The following is a 14,036-nucleotide window of genomic DNA, read 5'->3' on the forward strand; positions in this document are numbered from 1 at the left end:
ATTTTGCTCTCATTCAAACTCAGTTCTTTTAAGAAACCTAGGATGGTAATAAGCTGCACTGAGCGTATAAGCATTTCTTCTACTAGACCTAGATGCATACTTCCTCTTACCGATATGGGACGCCATACAAAAAGCAAGTGTAATGATTTTTCAGATGAGCTAATTAAAAAATTCTTTAATTGTTTCTATGTAGTGTGCGCACGAGTATTTCGTAATAATTAAGCGCATTTAAATATTCTTAAATAGTTCGAGTTTCATTCTCAAAGTTCAGCTGTAAATCCCCTGTAAATTTATATAACTTATTTTAAGTTTTTCGCAATAAGCTTACATAAATACGAAGTTTTAAAATTTTATTCAGTGCACCAAATCCTCTTTTTAGTCAAGAGAAGCTACGTATTCAGAAAAACTGTCTGGATTTGCGCACACGTGGCAACAATTTTGTGACACGAATCGCAAACCTCTTTCATCTCCAACAAATTATCAACCAGACTGAAGTCATAGTTCGTGAAGAATATTGATTAGTCAACAAGAACGAATGACTGGTTACCTCATGCCCTCTCATGAAGTTTTTAACTCTAGAGGCTTAGGTGCTGATGTCTAACTTTTTTGATCCCATTCGTTTCGTCGGTGGGTTGTCATGACCATGAAACGGTTATCCCATAAGTAGGTTGTGGCTAAGTCACGCCTAAATTTACATATGTAGAGATTGCGAAAATTCCCTTCATATTTGATTGCTGATGTAGTAAAATTTCATGAGAGTTAAATATGAATGAAATAATTTTTTTTTGAGTACTTTAAACAAATATATTTATAGAATTACTTGTACGAGTATTCGCTTTCACCTTCAGTAGTTTTCAGATTCATGCTTGAAATTTATATTTCAAATATGACCGTTAATTTGTATTCCTAGTTTTTACGCTTTTAAATGAAAAACTTAAATATTGTATAATTAAGTATTGAAATCACCATAACACTTGTTGGGAACAGATTGGTGTTTTATTTTCTATCCATAACTCAAAATGTTTTCGTACTTATTCATGCCTTTTCATAAGAGTTTGTACTTCGCTTCATTAAATTTTTTAATCCGGAATTTTTAAAATACACAAATAAATATAATTATAATAAATATTCAATTGTCGAAAAAGAGCACTTCTTTGTAGACTAAAAATTAAGTCTATAAATAAAGTCTATAAATAAAGTAAATTAACAATATTGAATTATTCGAAACAATTTGAATTTGCTAAACACAGTCAATTTTGGGTGGCTTTATCCCAAACTGCAATTTCGAAATTAGTTTCATTCGATTAAAAGTGTTGTAATGCAGTCTCTACGTCTTTTCAATTTATTCAGTCTCTTTTAGGCGCTTTACTAATTCATATCGCAAAGTTTTGGCGAGTTTCAAATTACCTTGAAGTTTTGTGAGTGACGTTCGCCAAAAAAGTAAGGCGTTTCAAACGTTCTAATAAAAAAAAAAATTCACACATTTACAATAAATATCTTCAAATTAGTTTTATTACCATTTAATACAGATTAAAAAGTATTTGTTTTTAATATTAAAGCCTTTAAGCACATATGGAAACTTAATATTTGTTTAAATTAAAAATTATTAGAATATGTTTGGAAATGCTCGTAATACAATAAAAAAAGATCCCTATTTTTAATAAAATTAGAACCAATTTCTCAAAAATTCATCGCTTCATTTCAAAAACCTACAGTTTTCTATAAGAAATCAGTTGAATTCTTCGCAGACAATTCTTATACTTTCAATAGAAAATAACCTCTAGCATTTTCATTTTGCTTGGTAAACATTAAAAAAATAATTTTAATTACTTCCGGGATTTATGCTACATTCTTTTGAATGTCGATTACAAAAGCGGCTTTCTCTTAGTGCATTCTTTCTATTCATATAGAAAATAAATTCAATGTCCAAAGGGGTGTGTTTTTTTACATGCATGCGCATAAAGCACATAGGCAAACATTGAAAAGTTATAAAAAAAAAAAAAACAAAAAACCCTGTCTGCCGCTTGGTATTGCGAACACTTCATTTTCAGTCGGAAGCAAATCAAAGAAAGGAAGAAAAAAGAGGGAAATAAATTTGAGAGTGTAATTTCTTCTTCGAAACTCTCTTTCGCAGATGCTGCCATACTCTCACAATGATGACGCCATTTTCGAGAATTCATGCTCTTTCGAGAATGAAAAGTTTTTGTTTTGTATACTCGCATGTATGTTCATATTTTCCAACCCCCAAAAAATTGTAAACAAATATCTAGTAAACAACTTTTATAGTCCACATATAAGTATGTGTGTATAAGTGGCAACAGCTGGTTGCTAATACTTACGTGTGCATGTGTGGGATATTGTTGTTATAGATATAATTTGTTAGATGGTGGGTGGGTGGTTGGATAGTAACTGGAAACCTTATGCGCACCTGCACGACTTTAATGACAGGTGTGCAGGCTATTTGTTAGTTTTCGTTCACTCTGTGCAATAAATGAGGCATAAATTAATGTTAATTAAGTGCTAGACTCGGTTTCAGGAGTGTCATTTACTGGCAAGGCTTACGTTTTGCAACGAACATTTGTGGGTGTTGTAGCAATATATTTTTTACTCCTATAAATAATATCTGCGTATTTGACCCTTTTCCGTTATGCTTAATAATAATTTTAATCCTTTTCTATTTTTAATGCTTAAATATCATATAAAATACTGAAGCGTACAAATAGCCAAAATGTTCAGTATTATAAGACCAAATACAAAAGTATAGAGTAAAATTTTCGGACAAGCAAAATGTCGACAAAAAAAATATGAAGCCGATCAGAATAATTTTCTTATTTCAATGAATTTTAATTTGTTTATTACATTGTAGACCATCTACAAGTACATATTAGCGTAATAACAAATTTTTCTGCCAATTTGATTGTTTAAATTGTATGCAAAATATTTATAACGTGTAGGAAGAGCTATTGAGCGCATCGTTTCCGTATTTGCTCGCATCAGAACTTATGTTCGAAACAGCTGTTAGTACCAAAGCCTGAAACAAGGCGCATTCATTCAAGGTGGTAGCACTAGACCAACCACACTGTTCTGTACTTTTAATTGTCAAAGCGAAGTATTGAGAAACTAGAAAACAAATAATGAATTCATCTTGTTCCATTCTGAGCTGACAGCCACATGCACACGGCGAAAGAAAAAAAAACAACTCAGCTGATTTACCAACACCACCTTTAATATAGTCGCCTTGACCTGAAACACCTGTAAAAGGTAGAAAATAGGTTCTGAGCGTTTCGGACTTCGTTTGCGGAGGTATTTTCGTATAGTTACCCAAATTTGTATTTTAAGGCTTAAACGGCGTATGCGCCAACGCCTGAAAGGTCTGGCATTTAAGTTTAGTTTAATTTTAACCTGATAGACTATTCCAGCTTTAGCAGACAAATTCGAGTCATCATTTTTATTTCTTAGTGTTTTTGTGCCGATAAGGCATAGCAAAATATCCCGAGCGTTTCAATTCAAAATGGGCTAAATTAATTAATTCGATATCGTTCAGCACATAAAGTGACAAACTTTGTGTAAAGTCTGATACCATTGCAAGATCTAATGAACTTAAGAAATGAACCCTCTTGATCATTTGAGGCGTCCACTTTTTCCGAATGGGTGCTGTAAAACTGCAATTGCAAAGTGCTGTTTCTCACATTTATTACTTGTACGAATATTCTAACCTTATCTCTGACTAACTGAGATAGATTAATCTAAGCAGATATTTTTTCGAACCAAGTTCTAGCTGTAATATATAAATGAAGTGCTTCAAGTGTGGTACAGATTTTTGATATTAATTATTCGTGATAGAGTAATTTTTTGCAGACAATCGGTACTACAGGCTTTGGTAAACTCAGTCATGGAGTGATACTCAGTTTAAGAATGTCTTAAAGTGATCCAAACCTTTTATAATATCGGCCGCGCTGCCATAAATGCATTTCGGGCATTCCGCATTCGGCGATGATTCAAATTTTCCCTCAAACGTATACCTTAAAAAAAAAAACGAAGCATTTTAGATACTGAAAATCTACATGTCGTATAAGAGCAACATGCATTCATACCGAGTCACTGTATGCCGTCGTTTTTGGACTGACGGAGTCATCTGTCCATATTTCTTCGAAAATGATGCCGATAACACTGTTACGGTGCAGGGTGAATGTTATCGTTACATGATAATAAACTTTTTGTAACCTTCATTGGATGATATGTGACTTCAATAGCATGATGCCACATAACGCGTGAACCAATGGCACTATTTCGAAGGAAATTCTCAGGATGTATTATTTAACGAAACAACTAAGGCAAATGATCTCACAGATTTTACGTTTTGACAAGATTGAACTTTTTACTCTGGGTTAAGTGGAAAGTAAGAATATTATTTGTTTTGAGTTCCATGGAAGGTCCATCCACAAAGAACTCCATTAGCTTCTTCTTCTTCTTAATTGGCGCGATAACCGCTTACGCGATTTTGGCCGAGCTTTCTCGTGCTAACCGGCGCCAATTGGACACACCAAGTGAAGCCAAGTCCTTCTCCACCTGATCTTTCCAACGCAGAGGAGGCCTTCCTCTTCCTCTGCTACCACCAGATGGTACCGCATCGAATACTTTCAAAGCCGGAGCGTTTGTATCCATTCGGACGACATGACCCAGCCAACGTAGCCGCTGGATCTTTATTCGCTGCGCTATGTCTATGTCGTCGTAAAGCTCATACAGCTCATCGTTCCATCGTCTGCGATATTCGCCGTTGCCAACGTGCAAAGGTCCAAAAATCTTACGCAGAATCTTCATCGGATGTTGCCATCGTCCAAGCTTCTGCGCCATACGTTAGGACGGGCATGATGAGAGTCTTGTACAGTGTTAGTTTTGTTCGTCGAGAGAGGGCCTTACTGCTCAGTTGCCTACTTAGTCCAAAGTAGCACTTGTTGGCAAGAGAGATTCTGCGTTGGATTTCAAGGCTGACATTGTTATCGGTGTTAATGCTGGTTCCTAAATAAACGAAGTCTTTTACAACCTCGAAATTATAACTGTCTACAGTTACGTGGGTGCCTATACGCGAGTGCGCCGACTGTTTGTTTGAAGACAGGAGGTACTTCGTTTTGCCCTTGTTCACCACCAAACCCATTCGCTTTGCCTCTTTATCCAGTTTGGAGAAGGCAGAACTAACAGCGCGGTTGTTAAGGCCGATGATATCGATATCATTACCATTACCTAGAATCCTTTAAAAGTAGAAAAAGTAAAAACACAAGAATGAGACATGAGGGTCGTTCGTTTTGAGTTTAGCACCATTTTTTGTGTCGGTCGTAGTGTGTTGTCATAGGTGAATATTGAGGTTTAGTCATGAAAAAATAAACGGAAATACAACGCATGGAAATTGTGAAACTCTACCGTCGAAGTGTGTCCTGTGTTTTGCAGAGATAATACTACGGTGCGCTATCACCAACTGACGTCATTTGATTTCTTTCTTTGCGGCTTCAAAGAAATACTGTGTATTTTTTAATTATGGGGTTTACCTTTACCCCATCACCCATCGTCGTTGCCTTTGCTTTAAGATATTAAATGTTCACAATATACACCTTATTTAGCTGAGAAATGCAGTAATCTAACCAAAGAAATAACAACAAATATGTATACCTAAACCCACCACACAAATTGTATTAATATTTTGGTTTTTTTTTTGTTTTGCAGGGAGATGGAAACACATCATTTCTTCGCGCAGCCCGAGCGGGTAACTTGGAGCGAGTTTTGGAACATTTAAAAAATAATATTGACATCAACACCAGCAATGCTGTAAGTAAAATTAATTCTGTTCGTTATATAATGTTGCGTGAAAATTATTATTAGAAATTATCATAAGCACCAAAAAGTTTGTCATTAACCGAAAATTGAGAGATCAACAAAGTGACAGTTCGATGCGAAAGAAATTAATCCTCTTGTGCCTGTAAGAAATGTATTTCACGAAAACATATCGGTTATTTGTTGCAATAGTGTCATAATCCGAAAAAAAAAATGTTTCATAAATAATCAGAAATTACCACCAGCTGCTCCTTTATGTCAAAAAATACATGGCGATATCTATTAACAGTAACTCATTGGGCGAAAATATGGATTTACTTTTATTCAGGAAACTGAAATTGAGATCAGCAACTCGGTGGCTAAAAATATGGATTTACTTTTACACAGTAAATTGAAAACAATAAAACCGGGGTTTTCGATATTTTTTTTTGTGATTATAACAGACTTTCAGTAAGCGAGGCAAAAGCATATGAATGCCCTTTTTGTAAACAGGTTTGTGTTTTGTGAAATTTGGATCAAAAACAATAGCAAGAGCTAATTTATATTTTCCACAATGACCCTGGTGAATATTTATAGCCCAGCCTCTTTTTGACTTCCATGGGTGCACTTGTAATTTGAATTTAGTTAAAAACACATTTTCATATAGAATTAGTCTTCTTCTATTTTGCTAGTCATACAATTTTTAGCGCTTGTTAACATTTTCAGATATTCTTGCTATAGAAAGCGGAATATTGTCCATGCTCTTGATTTTTATTGCTGGCTGGTGATGGCTAATTTTTTCATTGAACAAACTTATAAACATTTAAATTTTATATCAATTGTTCTAGTGTTTACTAAAAAAAAATTTTGTATCTTTCCGCACACAGAATGGCTTAAACGCACTGCATTTGGCTTCCAAAGATGGACATATACATGTCGTATCTGAATTGCTGAAACGCGGCGCTATCGTGGATAGCGCTACCAAGAAGGGGAACACTGCATTGCATATTGCTTCACTCGCCGGTCAGGAGGAGGTGGTAAAACTCTTGCTCGAACACAATGCCTCCGTGAACGTACAGTCGCAGAATGGCTTTACGCCACTCTACATGGCAGCACAGGAAAATCACGATTCCGTTGTAAAGCTGCTGCTCGCCAATGGCGCCAATCAAAGTCTTGCCACTGAAGATGGTTTTACACCACTTGCCGTGGCCATGCAGCAAGGTCATGATAAAGTCGTAGCCGTGCTCTTGGAAAGTGATACACGCGGCAAGGTGCGATTGCCTGCATTGCATATTGCGGCCAAGAAGGACGATGTAAAGGCCGCCACATTACTTTTGGATGTGAGTACGGTGGGGCAAAAGTACTCACTAAGAAACAAACCCTTTTATATGCGAGTATATGTACTATGTTTTAATTTTTGTCAATCTCTTACAGAACGATCACAACCCCGATGTAACATCCAAATCTGGTTTTACACCACTGCACATTGCTTCCCACTATGGCAATCAAGCCATCGCCACCTTACTAATTCAAAAAGGCGCCGACGTGAACTTCGCGGCCAAGCATAATATCAGTCCATTGCATGTTGCTGCCAAGTGGGGTAAAACCAATATGGTTTCATTGCTGCTAGAGAAGGGTGCTAATATTGAAGCTAAGACCCGTGACGGTCTAACGCCGTTGCATTGCGCAGCACGTTCCGGTCACGAGCAGGTTGTGGATATGCTACTGGAGCGCGGCGCACCAATTAGCGCCAAAACAAAGAACGGTCTTGCTCCGCTGCATATGGCAGCACAGGGTGAGCATGTGGATGCCGCACGTATTTTGCTGTACCATCGTGCGCCCGTTGACGAGGTAACTGTGGACTATTTGACAGCATTGCATGTGGCTGCCCATTGTGGACATGTGCGTGTCGCGAAGCTGTTGCTCGATCGTAATGCCGACGCCAATGCACGTGCGCTTAACGGTTTTACGCCGTTGCATATTGCGTGCAAGAAGAATCGCATAAAGGTGGTGGAATTGTTGTTGCGTCACGGCGCTAGCATCAGTGCCACCACAGAGAGTGGTTTGACGCCGCTGCATGTGGCCGCTTTCATGGGTTGCATGAACATTGTCATCTATTTGCTGCAACATGACGCCAGCCCAGATGTGCCGACTGTGCGCGGCGAGACACCGCTCCATTTAGCTGCGCGTGCTAATCAGGTTGGTGCTATCAGTGGGGATATGCATTTAGAAGGGAAAGTAAATGGCTATTAATTGGAATTTCTTTTCAGACTGATATTATACGCATTTTGTTGCGCAATGGCGCTCAGGTGGATGCACGCGCACGGGAGCAACAAACCCCATTGCACATTGCTTCGCGGCTCGGCAATGTTGATATTGTAATGCTGTTATTGCAGCATGGCGCTCAAGTGGATGCCACCACCAAGGATATGTATACTGCTTTACACATTGCTGCCAAAGAGGGTCAGGATGAGGTAAAACAATTGATTGCGAAAAAGATTGTGGACCACATTGATACGGTTTATTTGATGCAATTGTTTTGGATACGCCATCAGGAGTATTTTATATGATTATTTGTTATTGTTTTGTTTTGTAATTCCTTCACTTAATTTTTGTACTCATAAACGCATATGTATGTACATATGTTTTACGTAATTATTAATTTTTGTTTTCAAAACTGTATGTAATTATTAATTTTTTTTTTTCAAAACTGGAATTTCAATATTATTTTAAGTCGATATAATTTGATCTTTCGAACAGTTATCGTGAAATTGTTTCTAATGTATTTATTTATGTTTTATTTGAAAAGTAAAACACACACAAAAAAAAGAAATATTTCTCAAAGCAGATTAACACCATAGCAGATTGAATATTTTTGCCTACGGCTATAATTGCCTGAAACGCACTGGCAAATGCTTGCCACACACGTTTTTGGCACTTGCGTTTGGTATAGGCCAATTAACATTTAAAGATTTCCACCCTTACCAATAGCGACAGCTTTTCCACAACTTTTTCTTTAAAATGAGTTTATTTCAAAAACATTTTTTCCTGATTGGTGCGTTAACCTCTTAAGCGATTTTTGCCGAGTAATAATATTTATTAGTAACGGCAATTATTAAAAGAAAAAATTGATCATAATTAAAAAAAAATTTTTGGTTCGACAATATTAATTACTTTTAAAATATTTGAATAAAAAAATAAACATTTTTCAAAGAAAAAAGAAACAAGAAAAAAAAATTAATATTCCTGGGAAAAAATTCTAATTATTCCGGACCGAAAAAATTAAACAAACAAAAAATGTTTTCTTTTTTAATTTATTGAAAACATTTTAAACAGTAAAATGAGCTTACTATACAAATACTGCACAAATAAATATTTTACAGATTTATAGTTTGTTTAAAAAATTTCGAGCATGCTTGGTTATAAAATTGGTATTTTAAAATAAAAAAAAAATATACCTATTTGCGTCTCTGATATCTCACCTCAGATTCTTGATATTTACTCTAAACTTAATTCTATTAATGACAATATTAAAAAAAAATTTTTTGTTCAACTAAAATACATATGTAAATACTTTTCAAAGACAAATTATCTACCGATTCACACATTCACCATAGTTTTGTACTCTTGACGAAAATACGAAGCAAAATCTAAATTTAAACAGCACAAAAAAAAACAAGCAGAAAAAAAGTGTTATATTAAAATAAATTTATTTTAATTGAAAAAGTATCTAACGATTCACATATTCTCAACTCCAAATAAAATAATATTAAAAAGGTTTTCGGCCTTTTCCAACATGAGTTTTGTACTCTTGATAAAAATGCGAAACAAAATCTAAATTTAAAGAGCACAAAAAAAAAATGTATTAAACTAAAATAATTTTATTTAAAATGAAAAATTAACTACCGATTCACATATTCTCAACTTCAAATAAAATAATAGTAAAATAGTTTTCGGCCCTCTCCAACATGCGAAACGAAATCTAAATTTAAGAACAGTGCTCTTATTTAGATTTGGTTGGCTATTCGTTCTCACTTTTGGCTTTCAGCCTCGATGTTTCTACTTTACCTCAAAATCAACATTTCTTGTTTTTTGCCTTGTCTATGTAGATTAACTCTAATACTCTCAGACATCTTTGAAAATAAATTTCATTGTATTCATCCATTGATACAGAAATTCTCATGACTGAGATTCAAGCGATGCGGCTGCCATGCCTGCCGCCAGGCTATAATTTTGCATATAGCCCATTATTGATTTTACATTATCGAGATGGCGTGAATTTGAACTAATGATTCGCACAGCTCTCATACAAATCGATAGCTCAGATCTACAATTCCCTGTCATTTCTATTTCCTATAATTTCCGCAGCTGGAAAGCTTTCGAATTAAACAATTGGAAAGTTAAATCGTAATTATTTTAGTGATAATCGAAAAAAAAATTAAAACCATTATATTTTTGTGGACACCAGACCTCTGGAACTACAAACCTATTTTTAAAATAATTCGTTCTCTAAAAATCCATGCCAGGCTTCACCAATAAAGGTTATATAAGAAAATGTATACATTGTGAGGTGCCGTAAAATTTAGGCTTTCAACTTAAAAATATATAATTCTGTCAGAGTGTTTTTAATTGTAGACAGGCTGATATTTTAAATAGATTTATTAAATTTTTGGTTATTCTGTTAAAAAATTTGTTTATTATTCGTTGTAAGAAATTTGTTATGATTTAATTACCGTTTTAAAATATTGTTAAATAAATTGCGAATTACAAAATTTTGTTCTTTTGTTTATTATTCTGTTTTTATGGGTATTCGAGAATATTTTCACTTTTATATTTCATAACTCTTGTTTTCACCATTCTTCCAATTTATGTACTTAACTCCTTTATGAAATCTATACAATTAGGTCGCTGCTGTTTTGATTGAAAATGGCGCAGCTTTGGACGCTGCTACGAAGAAAGGCTTCACACCACTACATTTGACCGCCAAATATGGTCATATCAAAGTTGCTCAATTGTTGCTGCAAAAGGAGGCGGATGTGGATGCCCAAGGCAAGAATGGCGTCACTCCGTTGCATGTTGCCTGTCATTACGACAATCAGAAAGTGGCTCTATTATTGTTGGAGAAGGGCGCTAGCCCACATGCAACAGCCAAAAATGGACATACACCACTGCATATTGCTGCACGTAAAAATCAAATGGATATTGCTACAACTTTGTTGGAATATGGCGCACAAGCTAATGCTGAGAGCAAGGCTGGTTTCACACCATTGCACTTGAGTTGCCAGGCAAGTATTTTATATACTCGTAAGTTTATATGTACGTATTTATGTGTATTGAAGTTCGACTGACATGACCCGACAGTTGGTGTACTTTTTCACTTGATTTATGTAGCATGGTGTGACTTCTTCGCAATGCAATAAACTAAGACAACCACTCTGAGTGTTTTAAGAGATTTAACTAAATCACCGCATGAAGTTTATGGAATCTGAACGAAAAACCTTAGGTTAGTTTGGGTTGAAGCAGTTGTCCTCTTGTATACACTCAGGCTCATAGTCCATTTGCTTTTGAAAAATTTTACAATATCCCTGATTTATTAAACTGATATTTTCCAATTCCTTAAACCTAAAACCTACGTCTGGATAGAGCAGCACAATGGCACAGAAGGTGCGAGATCGTCTCTTGCTCTTCCTCATCTAGACAACTTCTGCAAAAGTCATGTGTTTACACTCCCATCCTCTGGGCGTACATACCTGTCAGGCAGTGCCTAGTTTTAACTGAAATCAGTGTGCTAAGACTGTGCTTATTTTAGCTTAGCAGAGATTCTGGTCTCATTAAGTCATTTTTCACTCGCCGCTCTTACGATCTTCTTAAAGATAAGTAGTTTACATGCTTTTAAGGCTATGTCTATGTCATTCTCTGTGTATTGATAGGTAAATTTGGTGCCGAGTCTCGCTAGTTAATCGGCTCTGCAGTTATCCTAAATGTCGCAATGGCCAGGAACCCATGTTACCTTTAGATGAAATGACTCAGCCATCTCGTTAAAAGATGTGGGGCAATCCATGGCTACCTTGGAGGTTGTCAACTGCTTTTTGAGGGATTTTATCGCTGCCTGGCTATCAGTTGTAGTAGATATCATATGCAAGTTTCGCATCACACTGTACCAGTGTCACGGCTTTCATTATTGCCTCAGTTCAGCCTGAAAGACACTACTGTAGTCGGGGAGTCGAAAACTGAAGGAGATCCTCAGATGTTCGGAATATGCAACTCCGCCCACTCTGGTCTCGAGCTTTGAGCCATCTGCGTATACATACATGGATGGATTCGCCCTGTCTTACATCGTCCCGTTCCCATTCTTCCCTTGAGGGTAGGAACGTTGTAATAAAAAAAACTTCAAATAAGTGTATTTTTTTGGGATGGTAAACACTTTTTAGCCGAATGGTTTGGTGCGTGACTACCATTCGGGTAGGTTAGAATCTTCGTGCATGAAATTGCAAAATAATATTGTAGAAGAAATTTTCTAATAGCGATCGCCCTTTGGCAGGCAATGGTAGAGCTCCGCGTGTATTTCTGTCACTGAAAAGCTCCTAATAAAAAACCATTTGCCGTTCGGAGTCGGCTTAAAACCTGTAGATCCCTCCATTTGCAGAATAACATCAAGACGCACGCCATAAATAGGAGGAGGAGCTCGGCCAAATATCTAACAGAAGTGTACGTGTTAATTATTTATTTATTTTTGTTTTTAGTTTTAACTGGTTGAAATAGATTTCGTGGAATAAAAAATATTGTGAAATATTTATATACATATATTTAAGAGTATACTGAACAAAAACGTGTATACTACAATATTAATCTAAAAACTACCTCAAGTTAGTGCTTCAATACATTACAAACATAAATAAAATTGTTCCGCAGGAGGGCCACGCTGAAATATCGAATTTGCTGCTCGAACATAAGGCTGGTGTCAATCATCCAGCCAAGAATGGTCTTACTCCGATGCATTTGTGTGCACAAGAAGATAACGTGAATGTAGCTGAAATTTTACAACGTAACGGTGCTAATATTGACATGGCCACCAAAGCCGGGTACACACCCTTACATGTAGCTGCACATTTCGGCCAAGCAAATATGGTGCGCTTTTTATTGCATCACGGTGCTAACGTAGATGCGGCCACATCAATCGGTTATACACCACTTCATCAGACCGCACAGCAAGGCCATTGCCACATTGTTAATCTACTATTGGAGCATAAAGCGAATGCCAATGCACAGACGGTCAATGGACAGACACCGCTGCATATTGCACGCAAATTAGGTTATATCAGTGTTTTGGATTCTTTGAAATCGATTACAAATGAACCGGATGCTGCAACGCAAAATCAAACCGATGAAAAGTATCGCGTTGTCGCCCCAGAGGCAATGCATGAATCATTTATGTCGGACTCAGAAGAGGAAGGTGGTACGTACCATTCATTGCTATATACATACAAGTATGTATGTTATCTATGGACAACTGTATATGAATATCATTCACATTTGAAAACTTTTGCTTGTCTCTGCATTTCGTATATCCCATAAGTAACGTACCCTTTATATTTCATTTATACATCTGCATATAGAAACAATCGCTTAACAAAACAATTTCTCATTATATATATATAGAACAAATGTTATTATTTGACTCCTTCGAAGAGTATCTTAGGCTACTACTTATAATACAACTGGTATAAAAACTTTGACATGCTACTCGATTAACACAATGCGAAGCACTAAAACCACTAATACGACACGAAGTTAAAAATCTTTCTTTATCCATTATATGTATGTGTACCTATCCTTATTATACTGTAGTATAATCTGATAAAGATTAAAAATTGTCAAATGTCAAAAATTCTAAATGTCAGTTTTGTACTTTATGAATATTTTGTTTTTGTTTAACAAAACCGTGTCTCAGGTGACACAAACGATTGGGATCCATGTTATGGCATTAAGGGTGATCGAAATACGAATGAAGGCCACGTTTATCTTCCATATTACCAGGGCGAAACATTCTTTATGTCTAGTAAGTCTCGCATATTGGCCTTTACGTTTATTAGCAGTATTAAAAAAAGTACAGTCAATTAAACAAAGATATTCGTATTTCTTAAACTGATTTTCATAAATAAAGTTCCTTATAAAGTGTGTGTGTGTATGTGGTAGTGTTTTCGTCTAAATTCTTGGCTTTTTGTTAACAC

General features: G+C 35.9%; 1 protein-coding gene across 4 annotated transcripts in view; it reads left to right on the top strand.

Annotated features, from left to right (window-relative positions):
- LOC129242383 (ankyrin-3) overlaps positions 1-14,036 on the top strand; it is a 161,188-nt gene that overhangs the window by 22,103 nt on the left and 125,049 nt on the right. For 3 of the 4 annotated variants that reach the window (XM_054878992.1, XM_054878993.1, XM_054878994.1), the window contains exons 2-7: positions 5,719-5,820; positions 6,693-7,145; positions 7,240-8,004; positions 8,076-8,279; positions 10,710-11,090; positions 12,718-13,261. In XM_054878992.1, the coding sequence (XP_054734967.1) occupies positions 5,719-5,820; positions 6,693-7,145; positions 7,240-8,004; positions 8,076-8,279; positions 10,710-11,090; positions 12,718-13,261 (2,449 nt within the window). Of the gene's footprint in view, positions 1-5,718; positions 5,821-6,692; positions 7,146-7,239; positions 8,005-8,075; positions 9,065-10,709; positions 11,091-12,717; positions 13,262-14,036 lie in introns of those variants that run through there. The other variant, XM_054878995.1, reaches the window with a different exon arrangement.

This window comes from Anastrepha obliqua, chromosome 3, assembly GCF_027943255.1.
Source record: "Anastrepha obliqua isolate idAnaObli1 chromosome 3, idAnaObli1_1.0, whole genome shotgun sequence".
Taxonomy (NCBI): domain Eukaryota; kingdom Metazoa; phylum Arthropoda; class Insecta; order Diptera; family Tephritidae; genus Anastrepha; species Anastrepha obliqua.